Source organism: Ursus americanus, chromosome 3, assembly GCF_024610735.1.
Source record: "Ursus americanus isolate L20-20 chromosome 3, mUrsAme1.1.p, whole genome shotgun sequence".
Taxonomy (NCBI): Eukaryota; Metazoa; Chordata; class Mammalia; order Carnivora; family Ursidae; genus Ursus; species Ursus americanus.
Genome location: NC_142129.1, coordinates 16,023,633 through 16,049,126, shown reverse-complemented (window position 1 = coordinate 16,049,126; position 25,494 = coordinate 16,023,633). Strand labels below are relative to the sequence as shown.

The 25,494-nt window shown below is 38.5% G+C and overlaps 1 protein-coding gene across 2 annotated transcripts in view; it reads right to left on the bottom strand.

The window, feature by feature from the left end:
* DGKI (diacylglycerol kinase iota) overlaps positions 1–25,494 on the bottom strand; it is a 422,277-nt gene that overhangs the window by 132,479 nt on the left and 264,304 nt on the right. For both annotated transcript variants that reach the window (XM_087860802.1, XM_045792572.2), the window contains one exon: positions 19,470–19,669. In XM_087860802.1, the coding sequence (XP_087716928.1) occupies positions 19,470–19,669 (200 nt within the window). The remainder of the gene's footprint in view (positions 1–19,469; positions 19,670–25,494) is intronic.

Here is a 25,494-nt window from a genome sequence, read left to right as displayed (position 1 = left end):
TCTTACTTGGAACTGATAAAGAAACTGACTTTCTTTGCTGGAAAGGTGTGTAGAGCAAGGACTGGGATTTGTATAGTTTAAAAAGTGTCATTTCGGGGCGCCTGGGTGACTCAGTCGATGAAGCGTCCAACTCTTGATTTCATCTCAGGTCATGATCTTGGGGTCATGAGATGGAGCCCCAGGTCGGGCTGCACGCTCAGTGAGGAGTCTGCTGGAGATTCTCTTCCTCTCCCATTGCCTGTCCCTCCACTCAAATGCTCTGTCTTTCTCACATAAATAAAAACTCTTTGAAAATATATAAGTAAATAAAAATTAAAAGTGTCATTTCACAGAAGAAAACACTGTGGTCCTTCACATATATCATAAAGGACTAAATGTGGCTATAACTACTGGCAAATTTCTCATCTTCTAGTAACCCTATGCACTTTGATGAATAAAGTGGTGGCATTTTGACTGAGGGTAACATTTATTTAAAAAATACAACCCTAGAGTACATGCAATTTTAAAATATTTAACACTTATTTCGCCTCTGATCCTATAGGAAAAAATTAAAATTGAGATTTTTTTAAGTAAAAATAACCAACAAAGCAGAAGCCAAAAATGCATGAGGCAATAATGGCGTGAAAAATAAACATGGCCATCTTATTAAGGTGGAGAGACGTAACCTGACTTTATTTGAGAAAGGATTGAACACATGAATTACCAGATGTGTTCCTACTGAAAACTACAGAGCGAAGGAAGTAGTTCTGCCTCCCTAGGAAACATGTTTGGTAAGAACAGGATTCCATATTTGGTTTATATCAAGAAAATAAAAAAGTAAGTATTGGCCTCATAATAAATGGCATTACGTAAGAGGCACTTCCTTAAATGGTTTCAGCTTTCTATATAAAAAGTTTTACGGAAGGACACAGATAGTTTCTTAAAATCTGGATATTTAAGAAAATTCACAAAACCATTTTTCATATTAGGTAATTAGCATTTTATGGTGTTGCCTTCTGACTCCTGTTCCCCTCCAGGTTGACAATGGGTTGCCAAGGCCTGGAATACTCAGTGGTACTGCATCCGGTCCCGGAGAGGAAGAGGACACCACTTCTTTCCTATTCATCCACCGATCCCTGGGGGAAAGTTACGTCCCCCCACTCATAGCACAGATGTGCTCCTGCTGCCTTGTGCTTCCCTGTTAGAGACCCACGAGCAAATCAGAGTCCCCAAACCTGACTCCCCTGTCCAAGTCAGTAAATTTAGCCAGTTAGGCAGAAACTGTCCTCACCATTCTCTAATCCCTAATCCAATGACCAAGGGAATTTTTTAAAAATCATTCTTCTTGTTGGTGTCAAAGATGGACAGAACAAAGACACCTTGCTAGAACAAGACTTGTAAAAATCATATAATTCATCCTTACAACTACTAATCAACAAAAATAACTGTGAAACTTGATAGTAAACTTGAGAAAAAAAAAAAAACCTCCTTAAGATATACCTTTAGTGCTAGACTAATAAATTCCTTGGATAATGAAGGGCAAACACAAATTCGTTGAAATATTAACTAGTTACCAAAACTAAAAGGAAAATAATGGAAGAGAGAAAGAAAAGAATGGTGTCGGCTGAGAATGTCATGATAGAATATGAAAATAATTCAGGGTCCTTTTGCTCGTACATTTGCTTGTACATTTCCCTCTGTCTTTGCACTTGCACATTACAGAGCAGGCCTCTACTGAAGAGAGTGCTTTAACATTTCATAAGCCAAGACCCTCTCATCAAGGAAACATTTAATTGTTTTACTTCGCCTGAGCAACAAAATATCATCAGACCAAAAGATTTATGTCCCAATTAGAGAACATAAATCACCTCTCTTGAGAGCAGGAGCGTCTACATGGTGAAGAAAAAGAAAATCATTGCAGTTCTCTATAAAATAAAGCTGAAAACTTTGGCCTTTTTGTTCCATTTATAAACCTTCCAACACCACTTTCATTTCAGTCAAATATCTTAGCTACAACTTTGGAACTTGCTGAATTCATTTTTAGAATTTCATTTTCTGACACGAAATGTGATGAGTTCTGGGGACTAAATAAGTGTAGCATCAACAAGGATTTTCCCTTTCTGCCTTTAACAATGTACTTCCTTTTCATTTCCTGTAAGTGTTTCAGGGCATTATGACAGATTGGGAAGCTAAATCACATTGGTATAATTAAATTAAAAATCTACAAATGAAATGTGCATTGCATTTTATTACTACCTCAGCAAAACAATCCAAAATAAACACCCTCTTGGAGTGCTCCAAAGAAATGTCTAGGTTTGTTATTGATATGTTATTATCGTAATACTGGAGTAAAAACTGAAACGCTTCCCTTGCTCCCTAAATGCACTAAATCCATTAATAACACTGCAGATTGCGGTTTATCTAAGATATAAATATAACTACTTTCCAGAAGTATTTAGGGTTTTTTTCCCTACTTGGAGAGTCCATTTGTAAATAAATCTTTTGCTCACAAACACTAGCAAAATTACTCCCTTCCTTTTCCATGTATGGCCTGTATTTCTATAGTTGCTTTTTATTACAGTAATACTTCAGAAATTCATATATGAACGAAAATTTAAAGTTTATATTATTTGACCACCTCATTTTACAGAAATTGGATTTGGGTCCAGAGAGGTCAACAACAACTTTATTGTACCCATATAGTTAATACCAACAATCTGCTATAAATAAAAGAGCAATACTCTTTAGCCCTTCTTGTACCTTTTAATAGAAAGATTTTAAAGAATTAAACCATATATACAAGTCATATATCCAAAGTTCAGTCTTCACACAGTTGGTGACAGGAAAAGAAAACTAAAATTCAGTCAAATTTATTTAGTATGATATGGTTATGGGCTGGGTTGTGTCCCCCTCTCCCCCAGAAATTCATATGCTGAACTCCTAACCCCAGTACCTCAGAATGTGACTGTACTTGAAGATAGGGTCTTTAAGGAGGAATGAAGTTAAAATGAAGTCATATGGGTGGACCCTAATCCAATCTGCCTGGTGTCCTTATAAAAAGAGATTAGGACAGACCCACACACACCGGAGGAAGACCACCAGAAGACAACCACCAGCTACAAGCCAAGGAGAGAGGCCTCAGGGAAAACCAATCCTGCCAACACCTTGATTTCAGGCCCCCAGTCTCCAGTCTGTGTGGAAGTAAGTTTCTGTTGTTTAAACCACTCAGTCTGTGATACTTGTAACGGGAGCCCAAGCAAACCACACAGATACCTACTCAAGAGAATCACTAGAACAAATACATTTTATTTTAGTCCTACAGCTACTGATCCTAAAAAGATCACATAAATAGAAGAATGAGAGGCATCTCATTTTTTACTTTCCAAAATTCCTACCTGGCTTGGAAATCTCTGCTGGCTTGATGTTACTGTTTAAGATATTCAGATCTAACTTCTACTTCTTTTAAAAGTCAAGGTATATAACATAATCTAATATATATATGTATATATATATATATAGTGTTGTGTTTGTTGAACTAATGTTACTTCTAAAGTCATTTTTTATTTTGATTTCTTAAAATTTATTTTGATAAAAGAAATTCATACATTTTCATAAATTCAAAAATTCATAAATTTTCTTCCTCCTTTGTCCTGCCCAATGGGCCTGCAGCGCACACGGTACCTGAACCTTCCCGCAAACTCTCCCCATGCCCCTGAAACTGACTGGTGCCTTCACCTCCACAGGCCCCGCACCTCAAGCCAACAACACCTGAGTAAATATTCCCTTCAGTTCTGAAGTGACCTTTTACTTTACGAGAAGTGCTGACTCGTAAGTGTAAGACTGTTTCTACACCTACGCAGACATTTGAATAATTCATCTCCAAAAATAAATTTTAAAAGTAACGAGATATAATTTTAAGTGTGGAGGGAGTCCTAAATGTATTATGCCTTACATAACCGTACCAGAGGCTGCCATCTGTGTTTACCTTTGCTAAGAGAGGCGCACAGGCTCCATCCGTCCACCATCATTGTGGGCATGACCCCTCCTGTGACCAAACGCATTACGGACCATTTTAAAAGACTCTCCCGGTGCTTTAACTGGACTAGAACTTATTTTTAACTGGGGTTTGTTGTCCTGACATTTTTCTTATAATAACACTCGAACTGCAAACCTGTAATATTGAAGAGTCACACATTTGAAACACTCAGAACTGAATTCTAAGTTATTATTTTCAAGTTTTCTTTAAAAAATAAGAAGTTAACCTAGTGTGGCCAAATAAAATATAGAAATCATATTCATGAAAATAAACACATACACAGGAAAACGATCAAAGTTTAGATCAACAGTGGCGTTTAGGGTCTTAAATGCCAGCTACAAAGCAGAAAGCCTTGGGTGTTACCTTTATCACCTTCTGGCATATACTCTTAGTTAAGTTTCCTAATATTTCTTACTCTCAGTCTTGTCATCTATGGAATGGGAATAATGACAATCGTTACCACAAACAGTTATCGAGATATTAAATTTGATCACAAGTCAAGGTGCTGATTAGCATAATATCAGACACATACTATCTTTCTGGCTAAATGAAAAAAATCCACTTGTGTTCTTGCAGAGAGCAAGAAGAAACATCAATTAAATGTACCAAAGCAGTACAGGGCCTGGGCTCCCTGCTCAGTCCGAAGGATAAAGGATGACCCTGTCATGTCCCATGGTATGTCTTGCCTACTTCAAGTCTCAGATCCCTTTGGGGCAGATTTTCATATAGTCTAGGGTCATGCCCTGAATTTTAGCATAACAGAACTTCAGAGCCAATAGAAATGCAGGGGGAACCGCTGCATTTCTTTTTTAATAAAATGCAAAGAGGTTAACACTTGGTCAATGTCACACAAATGATCTAGCCCCCCTAGATCCTCAAAACAGCAGCATGTTACCATGGGGGCGCTACAGAATAAGGAGGAAGACACCCTAGTGAGAGACCTACGGCTGTTCCTGATGCCCCTTTTCTTTAAGGCCCTAGACCCCTCTGGCCATCTGAGTGGGCATAAAAGCACAGGTGGAGGGGGGAAGCTCTTGGTTGCAGAGCATAGGGAAGAAAACCGTCATCATCCAAGCTGCAGCCTGGACTCAAGTTTGAAAAGTGGTAGGGGATGAAGTTCAAGCAGTTCTTGCCTACTTTTCCTTGGAATTCTCAGTTTGGTATATCTGTTTTATGCAACCAGGACAGAGGATTCCATAAGAAGGGAGGAAAGCATGACATTTTGACATTACTAAAGGTCAAGAAACTGGACGGTGGAAAGTGAAATCACTAGGAAGATAACTCAGAAAATGTGACAGTTGGGAGTAAGAGAAAAGAAAGAAAATGGGTTAGCAGTTTCCTCTGCTCAGGGCTTCAGTGAACAAACAGTTTTGCAGTCCAGCAAGCCTGAGGCCAACTCTGATGCTTCCCTATCTGACTCTGTGATTCAGCAAATGGCATTTTTCCCCCTGTTCTATGAATGTAGCCATTCTCTCCTGTCCTTTTTAAAATACAAACTTTTAATATTCTGCCTTTACAGAAGTAATACATGTTCACTAAAATCAATCAGAAAATACAAAAAACCTAGAAAACATTTTCCATAATCCCGTCACACAAAGATAATCACTCTGGGATACGGTAATAACGAGCCTTAACAACACATATATTCATAATTTCTTGAGCGCTTAGGCACTTTTGGTATCCTTGCAATTGATTTTGGGGTCTAGAAACTATCACCTAAAAACTGTAATCTGTGAATCAAAACCTGGACAGATTTCTGCCCCAGACAGGAAGCACTCTTCCGGAGGCTCGAGTGGTCTGACAGGAGTGCTTTTCATCCTGACATTCTCAAGAGAGCTTGTGTGTCAGCTACCATCGGCTTTACTCATTCTCAGGCAAAGTATGTGTAATGGATCTTCTTGGCTAGTTTACACGTAACCCTCATAGTTTACAGAGCTGTACATGTAAATTTCCACTTTGGCAACGTTTTTGCTACTCCCAGAGAGTGTAGCTTGTAGCAAATAGAAGTTATAGAACAAAGGAAAAGAGAAGGGGTCTGAACAAAGCACATCAAGTCTTACTTTCTAACTAAATGGCCAATATTAAATAAACGAAATAAACAGACCCTTTACAGCACATTCAACAAATTCGTAAAAATGTCAAAACAAAAAATGTGATGTGACTAGTTGGAGAATAGAATTACAGCGTTTTTAGAAAGCACTTCCAAAGATCAGCTAGTTTACTTTGCTGGCCAGCATGCAGATGTTTAACTACCTATGACCACTTTATGTTTTCTTCAATGATGAAGACGGAAGAGTCTGGTAGTTTCTCAACAATAAAATTCTTAAACTCAACCCAAAATGGAACCATAAAAAAAAAAAAAGACATATCAAAAATATTTCACTTTCTCTTACTAAAACTCCCCCTCTTCTTAGAACAAAAATCAATTTTCTTTCATCCTTTACCATGAAGACTTCATTTATTGAAACCAATTTTAGAGTGCTGAATCATATTCAGTTTGTAGTCAAACATGACAATTTATGCTTTTTTCATGGATCTGTGTCCAACTCTGCCTTCCCCAAGGTAACAAGTAAATCCACACAACTCAGCAGTGGGAAATATCTTGTTTATGTTTAAATTGTAACTGTTGGGAAAGATGGCATATTACATTTAACATATGTTGATTGTAGTTCAAAATACAGTGGTTTCTCTGCAGATTTGTTTTGCTGAGTTTAGCTATGGTACTAAACTGCAGTGGGAGAGATGGGGATACAGTATCATAGCTCCTTGCTTTTAAAAGGCAGTAGAGAAGTTCTGGTTGTGGGTAAGGTAAGTAAGCACACACCATTCTTTCTCCCCGCAGTGAATGCAGTTATAAAATCTGGACAGGATTCATAAAGCAGCTATTTGAGAACTCTGAAAAGTAAATGATAGTAGCAGATTAGAGAAGAAGATCAGAATATAAAATACTATCAAATGGTGGTGAGCTCTCCCTTCTTTTTCCCTCCAATAAACCCTGCTGTAGACTCCAGACAGCACAAAGCCTGAAATGAACACCAAATGCAGGTAAAGAAAGCCCCCAGAGAGCCCTTGAGGTCTGGCTTAAGGGAAAAAAACGACTCTGAATGCTCAGAAAAATTCAGGTCTCTTCCCCTTACCATTTCTTACACCCCAGCATTCCCCAAAGCATCATTGATAAAGGCCTTCAGGGGCTTACGACTGTAATGGAAGAGAGCTTTCCTTTCTGATAAAAGAAGCAGTGATCTCAAGAGGATGGGATAGACCAACATTGCTTTTATCCCCCCTCTTTCTGTCATATCATTGCTTGGTCCTGGACATGCACACAGTTGCAGGAAATACACAGTAAAGCAAGGTAATTAAAACCTTAGATTTCACGCTGAAAGACCAAAAAGGTGAGCCCTAGGAAACAGCAAAGGACTGGGATGACAACAGAGAAGGAGGAGCTCAGGAAAACAGCTCCATAAAGATGTTCGTGCACTCTCAGGTTCATCTTTAGGCTGCAAATGGGTGAATCTGGCCCTAAGCATCTGTACAGTAGAGTTTAGGAACTAAACTACAGGATAGTACAACACAGATCCCATACTGGTAACTGGGTGGTGCATACACACCAGACAGAGATACGAATAGCACTGCAAAGACTTTGAGAACAGAATTAACATGGTAGCTACAACTCTCAGAAGGTAAGTCAGAACTTGTGGCCTGAACTCAATTGAGTCAATTGCCTACTTAAATAATTAAGCTGCTCCTTTAAAGAACTGGGGTGGGGTGGGGGGACCAAATAAGCCCAAAGCATGCAGACATAAACAGGACAACATAAGGACATAAATCAATGAAATAGCAAACAGAAAGACAACTGTGAAAAATCAATAAAAACAAAAGCTGATTTTTCAAAAAAAATTAATAAAATGGATAAGCCTTTAATTAGAATGACAGAGAAGATCCAAATTACTAATAACAGGAATAAAAGCAAACTATCAATGCAGACCCCAAGGACATTAAAAAGATAAGAAATTCTACCAATAATTCTACATATATTACCAACTAGAATAAAATGGGCAACTCCTCAAAAACTTCAAAAAACTAAAAAAACACAAAAAACAAAAAGCAAAACCCTACTGAGACTCACCTACAATGAAATAGAAAACCTGAGGAGTCCTGTAACTGCTAAAGGAATTGACTTTATAGTTTAAAAGGGAAAAAAAGAAACCTTGAGCCCCAGATAATTTCTTGGCAAATTCTAACATGTAGAGGACAAATAACTCCAGTTCTCCCTAATCCTTTCCAGACACCCTAATAAAGTATTTTAATAAATAAATCTACAACTAACAATCATATCCATGGTGAAAAAATGGAATGATTTCCCCCTAATATTAGAAGCAAAGCAAGGACATCCACTGTAACCACTTTTAATCAGCATCATACTAGAAATCCTAGCTATTGCAATAAGGCAAAATAAAAAAATTAAAGGAATATGGACTGGGAAGAAAGAAAACCACTCCTATTCACAGATGACGAGTGTGACTATGTAGAAAATCCCAAGGATGCCACCAAACTCCTAGAACTAAAAAGTGACTTCAGTAAGGCCCCAGGATACAAGGTCAACACATGAAAATCCATTGTACTTTTATACGCCAGCAACCAAAATTGAAAACCAACACATATCTAACACAGGCACATATCTAACAAAATATGTGCAAGATCTGTATGTTGAAAACTACAAAACAATGATGCACAAAACAAATAAATGGAGAGACAATGCAGTATTCATGGATTGGAAGTCTCGTCGTAGTAAAGAGGTCTACATTCCCCAAGTTTATCTACAGATTCAACAGAATTCCAAAGTTCTAGTAGGATTTTTGGAGATATAGGCAAGCTTATTTTAAAATTTATATGGAAAGGTAAAGGAACTTGAGTAGCCAACACAATTTTTAAAATAAAGAATAAAGTGAAAAAAATAACAACTAGATTTTAAGATTTAACATAAAAGTACAATAACCAAAAGATCACGGCATTGACAAAGACAAAAATACATAGATCGATGGAAAAGAATAGAGACTGCAGAAATTGATATCTATCCATCCATATACATCCATAAACCCCCATATTTACATCCAATTGATTTTTGATAAGGATGTAAAGGCAATTCAATGGAAAAAAATAGTCGTTTTAACAAATGGTGCTGGAACTATCGAACATCTATATGCAAATAAAACAAAAGAAAACACTAACCTAAATGTCACATCTTATACAAAAATTAACTCAAATCATAGAACTGAAAGCAAAATGTAAAACTCAATAACTGCTAGAAGAAAACAAAGGAAAAAATATTTATGACCTGGGACCAAACCAAGAGTTCTTGAATATAACACCAAAAACACATATAGAGAAAAATTTGATAATTTGCACTTTGTAAAGAAAATGAGAAGACAAGATATAAGTTATATACTTGAGGAAAACACTGGCAAAACACATCTCTAACAAAAGACTTGCATCCAGAATATATGACAAATTCTCAAAACTCAACAGGAAAAAAAACAAACAGCCCAATTTAAAAACAGGCAAAAGACTTGCGCAGATGCTTCATCAAGTAGGATATAAAAGATGGAAAATAATGAAAAGACACTCATTACAATGATTAAATGATGAAAAATTTAAAGTGCTGCCAATACCAAGGGCTGGCAGGGATGTGGAGCAACTGGAACTCTCTCTCATACACTGCTGGTAGAAATGCAAAATTTGCACTCTAGAAAATAGTTTGTCAATTTCTTATGAAGTTCAACCATACCCTTACCATATGACCCAGGAATTCCCTTCCTAGGTGTTTAACCTCTTAGAGAAATGAAAATTTATATTTACACAAAACGTGTTCATCAATGTTGATAGCAGCTCTATTCCTAACCACCTAAAACTGAAAATGACCCAGATGTCCTTCAACAAGTAAATGGGTAAATAAATGAAAGGATCCATACAATAGAATCCTACTCAGCAATAAAAAAGAACATGTGATTGATTTATGTCACAACTTTGATAAATCTCAAAGATGTTATGTTGAAAGAAGTCAGTTGCGAGGGGCTACATATTGTATGATTCCATTTATGTGGCAATCTCAGAAATACAAAACTATAGTGATTGGTGGTTGCCAGAGTTTGGGATGGGAGGTGCAGGGAACAGGCAGCTCTCTGGTGTGGTAGAATGCTCCGTGTCCTGATTAGGGTGCTGGTTCTATCTTAACCCAACTCTATACCAAAAAGTCAATTATTGTATGTTAATTTTAAATACTAAAAAAATTAAAACAAATGTAATAAATACTTATTCACATGGAAATACAATCAGAATCTGTGCTTGGAGGCTTACCACATGGCATTGTAATTGTATTGTAAGCAACAAAACAGGTCAATCCCTGGCATGTCCATTTCTCTAGGACAGAAACCTTAGCTTTATAATCTCTAAATCTCCACTTTCCCACAGAACCCCTGGTACTTAAAGAAGGCACTCAGTATTTTTTAAAAGATGAAAAATCAACTAAATTAGGTATAAATGGTTTATATTATTTCATTTTAGTGGAAAACAGGCACAAAATGGAATTTAATAAGCAGTCAGTGAAGGATAAAAGTTCTAGAAAGGTGTTTTACAATTATATAACTTTGTGTTATTTTTGGCATTAGCTGAACAGGAGCTGGTAGTTGGAACATTTAGCATCAGTATTCATGAATTTATAAAATTTATAATATTCATGAATTCATAAAATTCAGTGTGCATATGTGCCCTTCGGCGAGGACTTTACTATGAAGTCACTTAATTATAAAGATTTTTTAAATCGAAATACTGATCCAATAATTCATTAAGCTACATTCACAAGACTTGTGGTGAAATAGTCTATTTGTTTTGTCTTGTTCGATTGGATAAAGCACTAAATACTTCTGAATAAGGCTCAGGATTCGTATGTGGTCATATATGACCAAAAATAAAATTTCAGGATTCTTTGTATAAAAATGAACTTCCCCATGTGCACAGACATTAGCAGCATGCTGCAATCCCTAATAACCCATGCATTACACTGCTACCACCATGACCTGCTCCCAATCAAAAACAAAACAAAACAAAACAAAAAAAGTTTTTAGAAAGCTAGAGAGAAAGAAAGACCGTGCAAGTCGCTTTTGGAAACCAACATTTACCACAGGAACAGTAGAAAGAGAGGCTTTTCCCCAGAAGAGATCATCTATAGAAGAGTTTTTCTGAGCAGAGATTGGCTGACCGAGAGTAAAAAAAAAAAAAAAAAAAAATTAATTAATTAAACAAGCTTAGTCCAAGATACTGGGGTCCTGATTTTCACGAGGACCAAAGCAACATTGATGTGGTTATTAACATTGCTGAAAATAGCAAATAGCAGCACGAGAGTGGGTCAAAACGGTCAACCACTGCCATAATATGTAAACACCCTGCTTGTTCCTGGGTTTTTCTCCAGGCTCCTTGACAGCGTTTTCTTTTTTAAGATTTTATCTATTCCTTGGACAGAAAGACAGCCAGCGAGAGAGGGAACACAAGCAGGGGAAGTGGGAGAGGAAGAAGCAGGCTCCCATGGGGGGAGCGTGTAGGGCTCGATCCCAGGACCCCGGGGACCACGCCCTGAGCCGAAGGCAGACGCTCAAGGACTGAGCCACCCAGGCGCCCAGTTGACAGTGTTTTCTTATCTGTTGGTTTGGTTTTTTAAAAATAGTCTTTGGCTCACGCCATGATCCCAGGGTCCTGGGATCCAGTCCCATATCGGGCTCCCTGCTCAGCCGGGAGCCTGCTTCTCCCTTTCCCTCTGCCTCTCCTCTGGTTTGTGCTCTCTCTCTCTCTCTGCCACATAAATAAAATCTTTAAAAAATAAATTAAAAATTAAAAATTAAAATAAAGTACTCTTAAGTTTTATTACATAAATATTTCAGAGATATATAAATATAAAATCTAAAATATGTAATTTTTAATATATCATATATAGATGTAAAATATCTTAGATCAACATCCAAGTTTTAAAGTGGCCACATCTAGCTGTTCTGCCTATTACACCTTATCACAATAGTGATAGTCTACCGTACCATCGTACCAATTAAAAAGAGCCTTGTTTAAATTATACAACTAAAACTGTGATAGAAATGGGACAAATTCCACATGCATCTCTATCGCTGATATGCTTGATTCTTTGAATTCTGTGACTACAGCCTCTGAAAATCACTGAAAGCCATTCCTTGGACTCCAATTTATTGAAGAGGCCCTCTGTAGAATGTAGGATATACCCCCAGAATAACTTCCAAATTGAAAATTAAATGTTATTTTCCTGTTGATTTTCTGCCCACTCAATTTTAAGTTCCATGAAGGCAGCTTTCTGTTGTGCTCACCTCTAGATCCCAAGCACAAAACGGTGGACACAGAGCAAGTACAAAGTAATGCTTGCACAAAGTACAAAGTAATTTTAAAGAAAAATGAATGAATAAATGTGTATCTATAAGACTAGGTCTGAAGGTAGGATTATATGATTGAACTTTAGGAATCATTTTGGCATATTCCTCAATGATAGACACTATAATTCAATTAGACATGTATTCTTTCATTCATTCATTCTGCCAACCAACGACTCTGTTTGGTTTCAGAACTCTTTGTGTTAAGATCTGTGATCGGGGCTGGGGACACAAAAATTCCCAAGAAGATATGGTCAATGATTTCAAGTAGCTTAAGTCTAGTGCACCACACACACACAAATGCACATACACACACACCTACACACCCACATATAGAGCTAATGTAATTAATACCGACCCATTAAACCTTGAGAACTATAATAAGTATATCAATAGTGAACTCCAGTGAGAACATAACTAATACAACGAGAATCAACAAAGAATTCCTTGAAAAGCCAATGATTCAACGAGGGCTTAAGAAATACACAGGTTCCTCATAGATGAAAGGTGGCCAACTGTAAATTGCTAAAGGTGTGAACTTGGAAGCCAAGCCATCTGCGTGTGCATCCCAGTCTACCACTTGTTAGCTGTGTGACCTTGAGCAAGTTCCTGAACCACTTTGTGCATCAGATTCCCCACAAGACCACGGATGGAGATAATACTACACGTGCCGTAGGGCTGTTGGGGGAGTCATTAGTTAAGTAGTTAAAGTAAAGCACCTGGACCAGTACCTGGACCAGCACAAAAGCTAAGTATCTGTAAGAGGAAGAAAGGGTAAGACAGAGGCAACAACTTTTTCATGTAAAAGAAATCCCAAAGTGCTAAAAAAAATTTTTTTTTCACCAGAAAAAATAAAAGCATAGAATACGTTAAGTACAAATTATTAACTATGGATGAAGTGTGTTTTGCTAACTCAGAGACCGTTTTTGGTCATTCATTTTTTATTACAACCTTGGATTCCCCACCCAAATAATGCCCAGATGCATGAGCATGCACTCGAAACTCCACACATAATTTTAGGAGTCCACTCACAGGTCAAGGGCAGCAGGCACACTCCTTCACCACCACCCCTGAGTTACGGATACTGGCACGGTCTACGGCTCTTTCAAACTTTCCATAAAAACCAATGCTTAGTCTGGAATTTTATACAACCGCATGCAATTGGGGGCCCTAAAGTAACACACCAAAAATCTACACCTGAACCCTTAGAGGACTGAGACAAATAGAACACAAAGAACTGGACAGCTCCATCTCAAATCACAGAGGGGCAAAGAAGGCAACTCGGGTTGGCGGGTCCTTGTCTGAGAAGCAGACCTGTGAGGGAAAAGGAGGCAAGGAGTCTAACCCTGAGCAGGACAGGGGGGTGCTAGACAAAATGTTGAAACGGACGGACTTTGTACTCACGTGGTGAAGGAGCCAGGGGGAGCAGATACTCTCCGCAGGTCGGCAGCTGGCACCTGATGGATACTAGAGGCAGCAGGGAATGAGCAGCGAAGACAGTCAGCACAACAGCGTGGACAGACAGGGCACAAGCCAGGAGAGAGAAAGAGAGACACACAAAATTTAAACAGAAATTAAATGAGCGCGTCACCAAACAGTGAATGAAAAGAAAAGGAAAATCCAGCCAGCCACGGACGTAATCCAAAAAGCCGGTGATAGCAATGAAGCCAACAGGACACAGGGCAAGCGGCTGGCTCTAAGGCAAGCCACGGACCGCAGCGCAGCGCAGGGCAGGGCAGGTGCAGCGGGAGCGCGGACGCCGGGCAGGGCTGCGGGCGGGAGGCATCCTCGTGTTCCTTTCTTGCTCTAGGTCATTTGAGACATCCAAGGAGAGGATGCGCGCGCATGCGCACACACCACACACACACACACACACACACACACACACACTCTCTCTCTCTCTCTCTCTCGTTCTCTCTCTCTCTCTATAGAGAGGGGTAGGCTGGCATAGTAAACTCATCTTTGAGGAGAGTGAAGGTAAATTTAATCCTTCAACATAGTCCTTTTGATTCCATTGTTCTGGAGGAAATTTGTGTCAAAAGACAACCATCTTGAAAAGCGTGGCTCAACAAAACCTTTAATGACTCCGAAGGTAATACCGAGAAAGCCTAAATTGATCACAGTGATGCCGTAATGCCACTCATACTCTTGGTAGAGGAGGGAAACCATAGACTTTGCCCTTTTCTCTCTTCTTTTATAAAGGAAAGAACCTTCGGTAGCTATTAGAAAAGATGAAACATTAAATTTAATAAACTAAATTCAAAGTTTCTTGTCACATTCACAGAATTATTCCCTCCACTCTCTCAGAGGATTTGAAGAGCTTCGCTGTAGCTGTAGTAGGCACAGCGCCCCCATCCCTCTTTTCTGCTGGGTTATGTGAATTCTCACATAGCGTCGCCCATGAATCAACTCCTTGTTTTCCTCACAGGACTATCAGTTACAATCAATAACACTTCTGAGCAGCCAGGATGATGGGATCCAATCAGTCGAGTTGCCCAATTCAAAGTTTGCCAACTAGAAATCTTGCCCCTGTATATGACTGCCTTTCACAGTGTAGTCTCAATTACCAGTGAGCTCAGGATTTCAGCTAGCTTAAGATCTCCCTAACCACCTGAGAAATTTTAAATTTCTGATCTCTTTCAAAGGTGCCTTTTGAATGGCATCATCAAATTTATCTGGGTACCACGTTACTAGTACATGAATATGAACCTAGATAAATCTCTTCTATTACTTTCGGGGCAGATGATATTTATTATAGTTCTTATTTTGGATAGATTCATAAGCCATGATAAAATGAGATATGCTCCTGTCGCAGTGGGGTTGGGGCTCCACCGAACACGATGGGTCTAGCCCTTCAGTTTCTATATAGTAATAGCAAATCGGATTATAGACCAAGAAGTATTTTTTGGAAATAATTTTATTTTTTTGTATAAATGAAGATCTAGTGGCATCATGAAGGCATACTATTTAACCATTTCTCATGGGAATTCCCCCACCTATCCAATACATGTGAACCCTATCTTGAAATTCTTAAGTACGTATCTTCCATTTATTCATATGAAGTATTATCAAGACATACCTCTATTACTTTTATATTCATGGATTTTAGATCTATGTTATTTTAGATGCAATCTCAGAGCAATGTTAACAGATACAGGATTATAGATCTGATCTGTGTGCAAGCCGCATATTCAACACATAATCATGTCTCAGACATACTGGTGGGCACTGAGGACCCCCTAAGAGGAAAACTCTAAGCTGGGAAGAGAGACAAGTAAACCAAGAACTATATTGTTCTTGATAAATGGTGTGATGAATGTAACCTAGAACACTAACAGGAGTATCTAGCGGCTAGAAGTAGATAAAAAAGGATTCTTAGGGAAAGTGATATTTCAATGGAGTCTTGAACTTGAACAAGAGTTAACTGACAAAAAGGCAGGCAGGAAGGCAGTGCAAGAAGAGCAAGAGAAGTGCAAAAGTACGAGGATGCATGAGTCAGGCCACTGCTCCAGATGAGCAATGACCTCTGGAGCATGGGAACGGGACGATGATGGCGATGGTCAAAAGGCCTGCAAAGCTAAGGAAGATAAGTTTAACATTTCTAGAAAGATCCATCTAACTAGTCTATTGGAAAACGCATTGTGTGAAGGGCACCAGAAGTAAGGAATCACAAGCATAGTTTAGCGATGCTGTGGTGAGGTGATCTAGATGGCCTTTGAACAAGCAGAGGGGGTAGGTGGTGTGAGTTAAAGACATGGGGAATAGAGGTGCCTGGAGGCTCAGATGGTTGAGCGTCTGACTCTTGGGTTCAGCTCAGGCCATCATCTCAGGGTCATGGGATCAAGCCACATGCCGGGCCCCACACTCAGCAAGGAGTCTGCTTGAAGATTCTCTCCCTCCCTTTTCTGAAATAAATAAATAAATCTATCTTTTACCCCCTCCCCCCAAAAAAAGACATGGGAAGTAAATAGAAGGTAGGCCTCCGAGGCCACGTGGGGTGTGTAGGGGTGTGTAACAGTGCAGGTGACTGTGAGGACTCCATGGCAGGGACATGGTAAATGGGTAGATGGTTCCATGTAGAGAAATGTGAATGAAGAGGGCTCACTGGCTGATGAGCAGAGAAAGCAAAGAGAGCATAGTTAACAAGCCCAGTTTTGGCCTGCAGTCTTGGAGGTTGCTAGGGGATACCCAGGTAAAGATGTCAGCTGAGAGAGATGCGTATGAGTCTCTGGCTTTAGAAGGAATGCCTGGATAGGAGACAGAGATGTGAAATTTATTCTCTTATCAGTCACAGATGAAATCTGGGGTACAGATGTGATCTCCCAGAGAAAGGTAAACCTGTGAGGAACACCATTGCTCAAGTGGAAAACGAAGCCAGTTGTTTAGGGAACAACAGGACTTGATGCTCAGCTATTCACAGTTAACTGCCTACCTCCCCAGGCCCCCAATCCGCATCACACACAGAGGTTTCTAAATGAATTCTCCATACATTTTAAACCAGTTCTCTTTCTTCTGAAAGAAGACAGGCAAATGGAACAGAAGTAACAGTCGCAGAAAACAAGGATGGATGAGAGAGAGAGAAAGAAGAAAACAGGGAAGGAAGGAAGGAAGGAAGGAAGGAAGGAAGGAAGGAAGGAAGGAAGGAAATAAAGAAATATCTTTCAATTATCTCTCTGCCTTGGCTGCAGAAGTCCACTTGGCACAATCATGGCCGAAACAGAAAAGCCTAGAGGACTTCGAAGGTTGAAGAAAACTTGTAGAAAGGTCTTAATGGCCAGGCAGCCCTCAAACTGGAAACTCCACCTGGAAGCCCAGTAGAAGTCAGATTTCAAAACAAGAATTGCTAGTAAAATAGAAAGAAGGAATCGAACTGCAGAGGACGAACAAGAGTAGTCAGGGAGAGCAATCGGGGTTTAGTGAACACACTTGACAAGATCAGTAGGTGTTTGGTTTTCCTTCGAAAATGTGCTCTCTCTACTGATTTTCTACAAAATACAGTGTTTTGATAGTTATTCGTCATCAGTAGTAATATATATCTTTGTTAAGTTTTACAAGTGTTCTTTTTGGTACTGAAAAGCATGTTATTATCGAGGTTCCCTGAGGCCAGAGGAGGCTTAGGTGGACACACCACTGCCCCCTGGCGGGAAGGAACTATTTTTGAGTTGAGACTGTTTCTCGAACACCCTGCAGCTAAATCTATGCCGTTGTGTCATCTGTCATATGTAGTCTAAGTACAAAAAGAAAACAACTATTTATATTTGTTTTTATATGGGAAGAAAGCCCAAATGAATTCTTAACTATACAGTTGCTGAACAAATACAAATTCTTTCTCAGTTCCAAGGGCAAGAGCTGTTGAAACTAAGCACCTGGAAACAATTTCGTGTCTGATAAGGTTATTAAATACAGCACCACCAGGCAGAAGGACGGGAGGTCTTTGCCTGTAGATATTAAGAACTTTTAGTTTTATAGCTTCTTAACTATTAACAGCCTTGCTGACATACTATCTCCAAAATGGCTTTTCATTTAGTATTTCAGAGCTTTCTCCCTGACCAGCGGTTCATGGATTAACGCTAACATTTCTAGAGAGCATATGGTCAACCATATACTGTTGTTGACATCCTACCTTTTTGTCATATGAACTTGTCAGTTGTCTATTCAGCCTAATAGAAGCTAAAGGCAAGGAGAAAAGAAAACCATTGGGAATGAGCTAGGAGTTTCACTAGCTGTAAAATGTAAACAAAATAAGGCATATAGCTGAACAAGCTGTCTGGATAATGATCTGGGGAAAGTGCTGAGTGACTCTGATGTCCAGAGAGGTTCTGGGAAAGGAGGAAGCAGAGGAGAGAGTATCTCTCACGCCAGCTTCAGACTTAGCAGCAGATGCCAAAATGCAAACACTTTAAGAGCCCTAATGCTATTCCTCAACATATGCCGTCTCAGAAACAAGGTGAAGTTAGGTTCTGGCAGTGAGCTATGGCACCTGTGTCACTCGTTTATTCTAGGCACTTCGTAGATTGTCACAGTGACTCCATAGATACGTGGCAAAGCATGCCCTGCTTCACATGTGCTGCCGGAAGCCAGCCATTCAGGACATATCAATAACCATGCACCACAGGCCACAAATAGGAGTAGCACCTTGGAGGGTCGCTCACTGTGCCAGAATAATGACCCAAGCCTGAGCCCAGAAATGGCCCTCCCTTGAGTTAGACTAGGCATATGGGCATTATATATAGAAGATACTCAAAAAGAGGTCCCAATCTCCAGCCTTCTCCAACCCTAGATAGACATCTCTATTAAAAAAATTAGATAAAGGGGTGCTATGAGATGAATATATACTCTAAATATCTAGTTATTATCTCCTTATCTCAAATCAGTTCATCAAAACACCTAAGAAAAGAAAGGGTTGCAAGAGGGTTACATTATATTTAGGTATTGAATAATGAGTTAGGTTATATCTAGACAACAGGATGCCACTCAGAATGATAAAACTGAGTTGAAGCACCAGAGTCCCTGGGACCCCAAGATGGGGGCATCAGGAAAGTGATAACTCACTAACACGCAGAAGGGGATGCAACGTGGAGAGAGGCGAGCTCGAAACATCCAGCTCTGCCAACCTCCTGCTGCTGGGGAAAACAACACTCTCCAAGTGACCTGGGTAAAAAGGAGGCCAACAGCAAGCCTTCTTAAAACAAAACAGAACATATTTATCTTGATGCATTTTATGACCCTAGAATCACTCTTCATGATTTTCTGTTGTTCCCAATAAATATATACCAAAGTGGTCAATGAAGAAGAGTTATCTATCTCGTATACCATACAGTAGTTATTTCTAAAAAAAAGAATATGGTCACTGTGTAATAAATATGAAGAAAAATATGTCAAAGAGACCAAGGAACTGCTGTCTCTTGGACCTTGTTCCTTTCTCAACACAGTAAGGCCCCTAGACCATGCACATGCTTGGCGTTCTCTTCATGGTCTTTGTGTTCGCAAAGGTAGGCAAGGGGCAGACTCACTCATTGAGTAAAGGCATAGATGTTCTCCTCTTGCTCTTCTGTACCATGTTGGCTTGATTCCTCAAGGAGATCCGAATCATAGCAGGGGCCAACCTACAGGGCTCCCCATCCACTTGCATGGGGATGGACTTGTAAGTGAGCAGCATGACCTCCCGACACTGGTGTAGCCTTTCCCCATGGCCCCCAACTTGCAGGGCAGCCTGTGAATTCAAGAGTCAAAAGGAGTCTGGAAGTTAGTTCTTCAGAGTCAGGAAATCTAGCACCCCCAAGTCCACCCTGAATAACCAAAAGGCCTTTGATAAACATAGTGAAACTTGCTAGCCAGGAGTAGAATGGGAAACCTTGGATAAATCACCTTAACAAACATAAACTAAAATTTCCCAACTTTGATGAGCTTGACCAAAAATTCTCGACAGCCATTTTCAGTGTTATGTATTTGCAGTCTTAATTTAATCACATTACTTTAATACAGAAGTTGTTCCTTGTGCTATCTATGCCCATTGAATAACCAATATAAGGAGAAAAAAGACTATAAAAGACATAAAGCATAGTTTAAGACAGCTTTTATACTAATTCAAATATAAATATATATTATATATTATTTAAATATGAAGATATAGTTGCATAACATATATATGTATACATACATATGTTATATGCTATAATATGTAACTATATATCATATATTAAATATATTCATATTTAAATAGGCAGCCCACTCTTGGTTAACTTTCAAACTTGGGCAGGTTTTTTCTTTTTACCAAAAACCTTCTCAAGCTACTTCTAATCTGTATAAGATCAATGAAATGTAAAATAATATGAATTACTCAATTACAAACATTACGAAAAGTAAAACAGCCTTGAGAATTAAAATCAAACACAGAGCTCAGTTCCCCGTGGTGGCCACAGAATGGAAAGTCAATCTAACATGAAAAGCCTGTTATTAAGGACAACAAATTAACATAACTTTCCTGCATTAGTTAAAAAAATATATGTATATGCACACATATACATTTATATATATTAAATTATATACTATATATTTTTATGTTGTGTATGTTATTACGTAGTTGTATCATTTACCTTTTAGGGATGAAGGAAAATCATACAGTATTGAATGTTTCAATCTATCAATTTATCTTTCTCTAGTTAGCTGTTCTTTCATTTCTCTTAGCAAAGTTTTATAGTTTCATAGTGTCAGCGTGACTTTTAGGTTCTTGCATATCCTTTGCTAAATTTGTTTCTAAGTATGTTATGTTTTCTTCTTCGCTCCCACCAACCCAAGGCTGTCTGTCATTCCCACCTGACAGCAAGTAAAAGAAGGGCTTGAGGAGTAAGAAAGGGGATGAGGCTTGGAGGAAGATGGAGACAAATATCACGGGGAGGAGTATCATGTGGAAAGACAGAAGATTTCAAGCCACACCTGTGACATGAAGGGAAGCTGTTGAGGGCTGGGCAACAGGGCAGTAAATGGCAGTGGGTGTGCTGAGTTCAGGGGATGTCTTCATTTTCCTATCAGGGCCCATGCTATCGGAAAGGCAATGTTTGAAATTTTCACAAGAGTAATAGATGCTAGATTGAACAGATGACTAAACGTCTGTCACTAATAAACCACCATATTATTACCTGTAAATGATTCCCTCCAGCAAATCTTGGGGATATTTGTGGTTAAGCCTAGACCACCCTGAGTGATGAAAAATAAGTATTTCCAATAAATGTTTTAAAAATTACCTTTATTCTAACTTGTTCCAAAAATAATGCGGCTATGCTAACAATAATAGCTTTATCCTGAAAAGCTATTTACCGTAATTCCTCTTGTGGCTGCGCAGTGATCTTGGATGGATTTTGAAATGCCAATGGGACTGCCATGGACAGCTGTTTACATGTCTGTGGTATTGCTGCTGGTGTATCTTTGAGGCTGAGAAGATAACTTAAGAGGGCTCTATAGCACTGTGCATCCCTTCTCATACCAAGGGGTTGGAAAGTATTTAAAAGAGCTTTCAATTCTGTTAAACTCAAAGGAAGAAGTTCTCACCTGGTAGGTTCTGCATTTTATTTGTGATTAGGCCTAGTCAAGGGTAGCCTTGGGGAGAAGAAGAAATCGCATTTCCAGAAGAGTGAATGAAGGGATAGAGTTCTCAGCTGAGAAGTACTTGAAGGCAAGGGAAATATATCAGAAAAGTTCTGGAGATGAGATAGTGGCTCTAATCTAATTGACTTAAGTGATCATTTCAGTACAGCCAAGAACAACTTGCGGCCGAGCAACAAAGGATCAGGGAATAGGCCCAGCAAAGTGGAATGATTCATATTACCAGTTTGAAGACTTACTATGAAGCTGTAGTAATCAACAGAGTGTGGTACTGCTATGAGGAGGAAGAAATAAATCAATGAAACAGGAGAGAGTCCAGAAATAGAACTACATGCAATCTAAGGGCAAAGGCACTAAGACAATTCTATGGCAAAGTCTACTCAACAAATAATGCTGGGAAAAAATTGGATAAATATATATTTTAAAAATGAACCTTGACACGTACTTTACATAATCCACGTAAATTAATTAGGGCTGAATTACATACTTAGACACAAAAGCTAAAACTATAAATCTTCAAAAATCAAACAAAGGAGAATATTTTCCCAACCTTTCTTGGAATAAGCAAGGTTTCTTCAGGAGGGCACAGAAAGCCCTCACATGAAATAAGCCTACCTCCTAGAATTGGAATTCAGAAGAATGTTTAAAGTTCTGCTTGTCAAAATAAACATTAAGAAAATAAAAAGATCAGAATAGATGGAGAATATATTTGCACTAAATATATCTGTCAAAAGACTTGTATTCAGAATAAATAAATAACTCCTGAAATTCAACAATTAAAGATAAACAGCCTATTAAAATATACAAAAAAAACACACTTCAAAAAAACAAAAAACCACACAAGGTAACAGTGAAGTTAAACAACAATGTGTCCTTACTCTCATTTTTTGCTGTTTAAGAGAACATAATGGGATGGACAAAACACATGATTGCTTGCTTTCTTTCCAGGGATGACATTTTATTCTCATCTCTCCTTCTGTTTCATCAGGTGCAATATTATAATAGCTTTTTGTTTCTATCTGTGAACACATTTCCAGCACCTGTGGGATATTACTTCTTAACAGGTATTCATGTACATTGCTGTTGGGCAAGTAAACAGAACAAAATTTCTAGAAAGCAGTTTTATAACTGTTATTTAGAGGCTTTAAAATATTTATGTCACTGACAGTAATTTCTTCTGTGGGGATACGTCATCAGAAAGTATTCTGAAATGTGAACAGAGGTTTACGGGCAATTATTACAGGATTATTTATACCACCAAACATCCAAAAATCTCAACATTTCATAAAGGAAGCTTTTCATAAGGGAATAATTATTATATAAATTGAGATATTTATATATGAAAGAGCAGTCAGCCATTTGTGCTATGGGTTTTTTTTATAATAATATGATTTCCTATATGTTTAAAAACAGAAAAAAGCAATTGGAAGAAAACACAACAAAATATAAATAGTTACAGATCATGTAACTATGACTGATATTTTTACTTTCGGTTCTTATGTGTATTATCAAAATAAGCACACATTTAATATTTTTCCTAAAAAAAATACAGAATATACACTCTGGTATGTGTAATACTTCAGCCCTGGGAATTTCTCCGCGTGATTTTTCTCATGGAGAGACATTTTTCTCCATGTGATTTTTCAGCTTTTCTAATTCGTAAATGTAAAAGAGCTTACATATTTTAATTTCAATTAACAAAAAGAAAGTGGGCTCTTCTTTCTTTATAGTTTAGGAGACTGAAATCTTTGGATTTCAAATTGCACAGCAAATTTGGTGACCTAATGCCTCAATCTGTATAATGCTTTGGACTGTCTTAAAGAGTTTTAGATTACTTAGAAACAGACTCAACATGAAAAGGCCTTCAAAACCATCAAGGCAAAAAATCGTGGCAGAAATAAATACAAATTACAGTGTCTGATTATGGTCTGCATAGAATCCAAAAAAGTAATCAGGGGGCGCCTGGATGGCTCAGTTGGTTAAGTGTCTGATTCTTGGTTTCGGCTCAGGTCATGATCTCATGATGGTGAGATCCAGCCCCTGTGGGGCTGGCACTCAGCAGGGAATCTGCTTCAGATTCTCTATCCTTCTTCCTCTCCCTCCCCCTCTGCCCCTCACCCCACTCGCTCACGTGCTCTTTCTCTCTCTCTCAAATAAACAAATAAAATCTTAAAAGAAGAAAAAAGGTAATCAGTTTACCAAGCACCCAACGAAGAATCATCTTAATTTGTAGGAATGCATTTCAACCAGGAAAACGAATTGAAGACTACTGTTTTGAAACTTGCAATCACAAGATAAAGAGTCTAAAAGAAGCAATGTCTTTTCCCATCCAGTAATTCTATTTGATTGTCTCTTCAAGGGCCACTCCGAATATTTTAGATACACAAAAATACATACATATACCCAAATAACCACACTCTTCTGTTTATGCAATCATCTTACACAGATGTTGTTTTCAAATAATTTATGTTCTTAGAAACATAATCAGCATAATCGTTTCAAGAACCATGAAACCCAAGTCCTGGAAATGAAATTCTTTCTTCTAGAACAATAGTGTACTGTTATATGAGCAGTCAGGTAAGATGTGTATGAAAATAGAGAAACATATGCCCATATTCCTTAGAGAGCATAGGATGTTCAAAACTGTGCAGTATATACTACATTTAACTCTGCTTTCTTGAAGTAGAATTTTTTTAATCTTGGAAGCAATCTAAAGTCACTAGAATCTGAGATCCAATCACACATTTGATGCTAGCTACTATGCATTTTTACATGATGCATATCATATAAAGAGAAAAAAATAACTGGCATAATTTTAGTATTCGATTTTCTCTTTGCCAGCTTCCATCAACTATTCTTCTCCTTTTCTTACCAATGATGGGATGGGAGAGAGAGAGATCTGGTAGACCCCCCAAAACCTTCTCTCCCAATAGAATGATGTGAGCTCTAAATATGTATTTCAAATTGCCTCTATGTCCTTAGATGTCTTACAGGGGTTTCAAATTTAACTTACATAAAACAAAATTGAACACTGCATAATACATAGAACTGTTAAATGACTATATTGTTCACCTGAAACTAACGCAACACTATATGTTAACTAGACTGGAATTAAAAATTTAAAATATGGTAAAAAAAAAAAAACCACACAATGCATTTCTTGGCAATATTATCTTTCTTTTATATTCTCCACACCTCTAATGTATTCATCATTTACCTACTGGCCTGGGCTAGCCAGCCAGGATTCATGTATACTCCTTTTTCACCCTTCACAATAAGTCACTGTGTCTGAATAACTCTTGAAGTTGCCTATTCCCCCACCTTCATTACCACTTTCTTCCTGGGATTCCAGGCCTCCTCGTTTCTGCACCTGGACTTCAGTACCAACATCTTGCTTTATCTCTCTGCCTCCAGCAGGATTCCGGTCACCTTCCACCCAGACAGCCAGGCAAGTTTTCTAAACCACAAATCTGATTCTGTCTCATCCCATCTCTCCCAACCTTCCTGCTTGTGTTCCTGTCCTATTCTTTTCTCCACACCAGTGTCTTTCTTCACCGTATGTGTCATCACTGAGCCACCACGAGAGCTCTAGGATGCCATGCTCTCTCAAGCGAATTCTCCCACGGAATGGAGGCTCGCAATCTCATCTGTAGGCACTCCTGCCTCCTCTGTGCAATTTTTGCTGATTTCCCCATTTTATAAACACTGTTTGGTGTCAATTCTTCTTCCTATCTCCACACATGCCTTTCTCCTAGAATTTATGACATCAGACCACAATTGCATGTGTTTTTCGTGTCCCCCCATAACACTGAACTGTGGGCACCCTGAGGACAGGGCTTGTCTTTGGGTCCATTTCATAACTGTTTTATGTACAGAGTGTCATTTATGAATTCAATAAGTATTTGTGGATTCAATAAATGTTCAATAAACACTTAT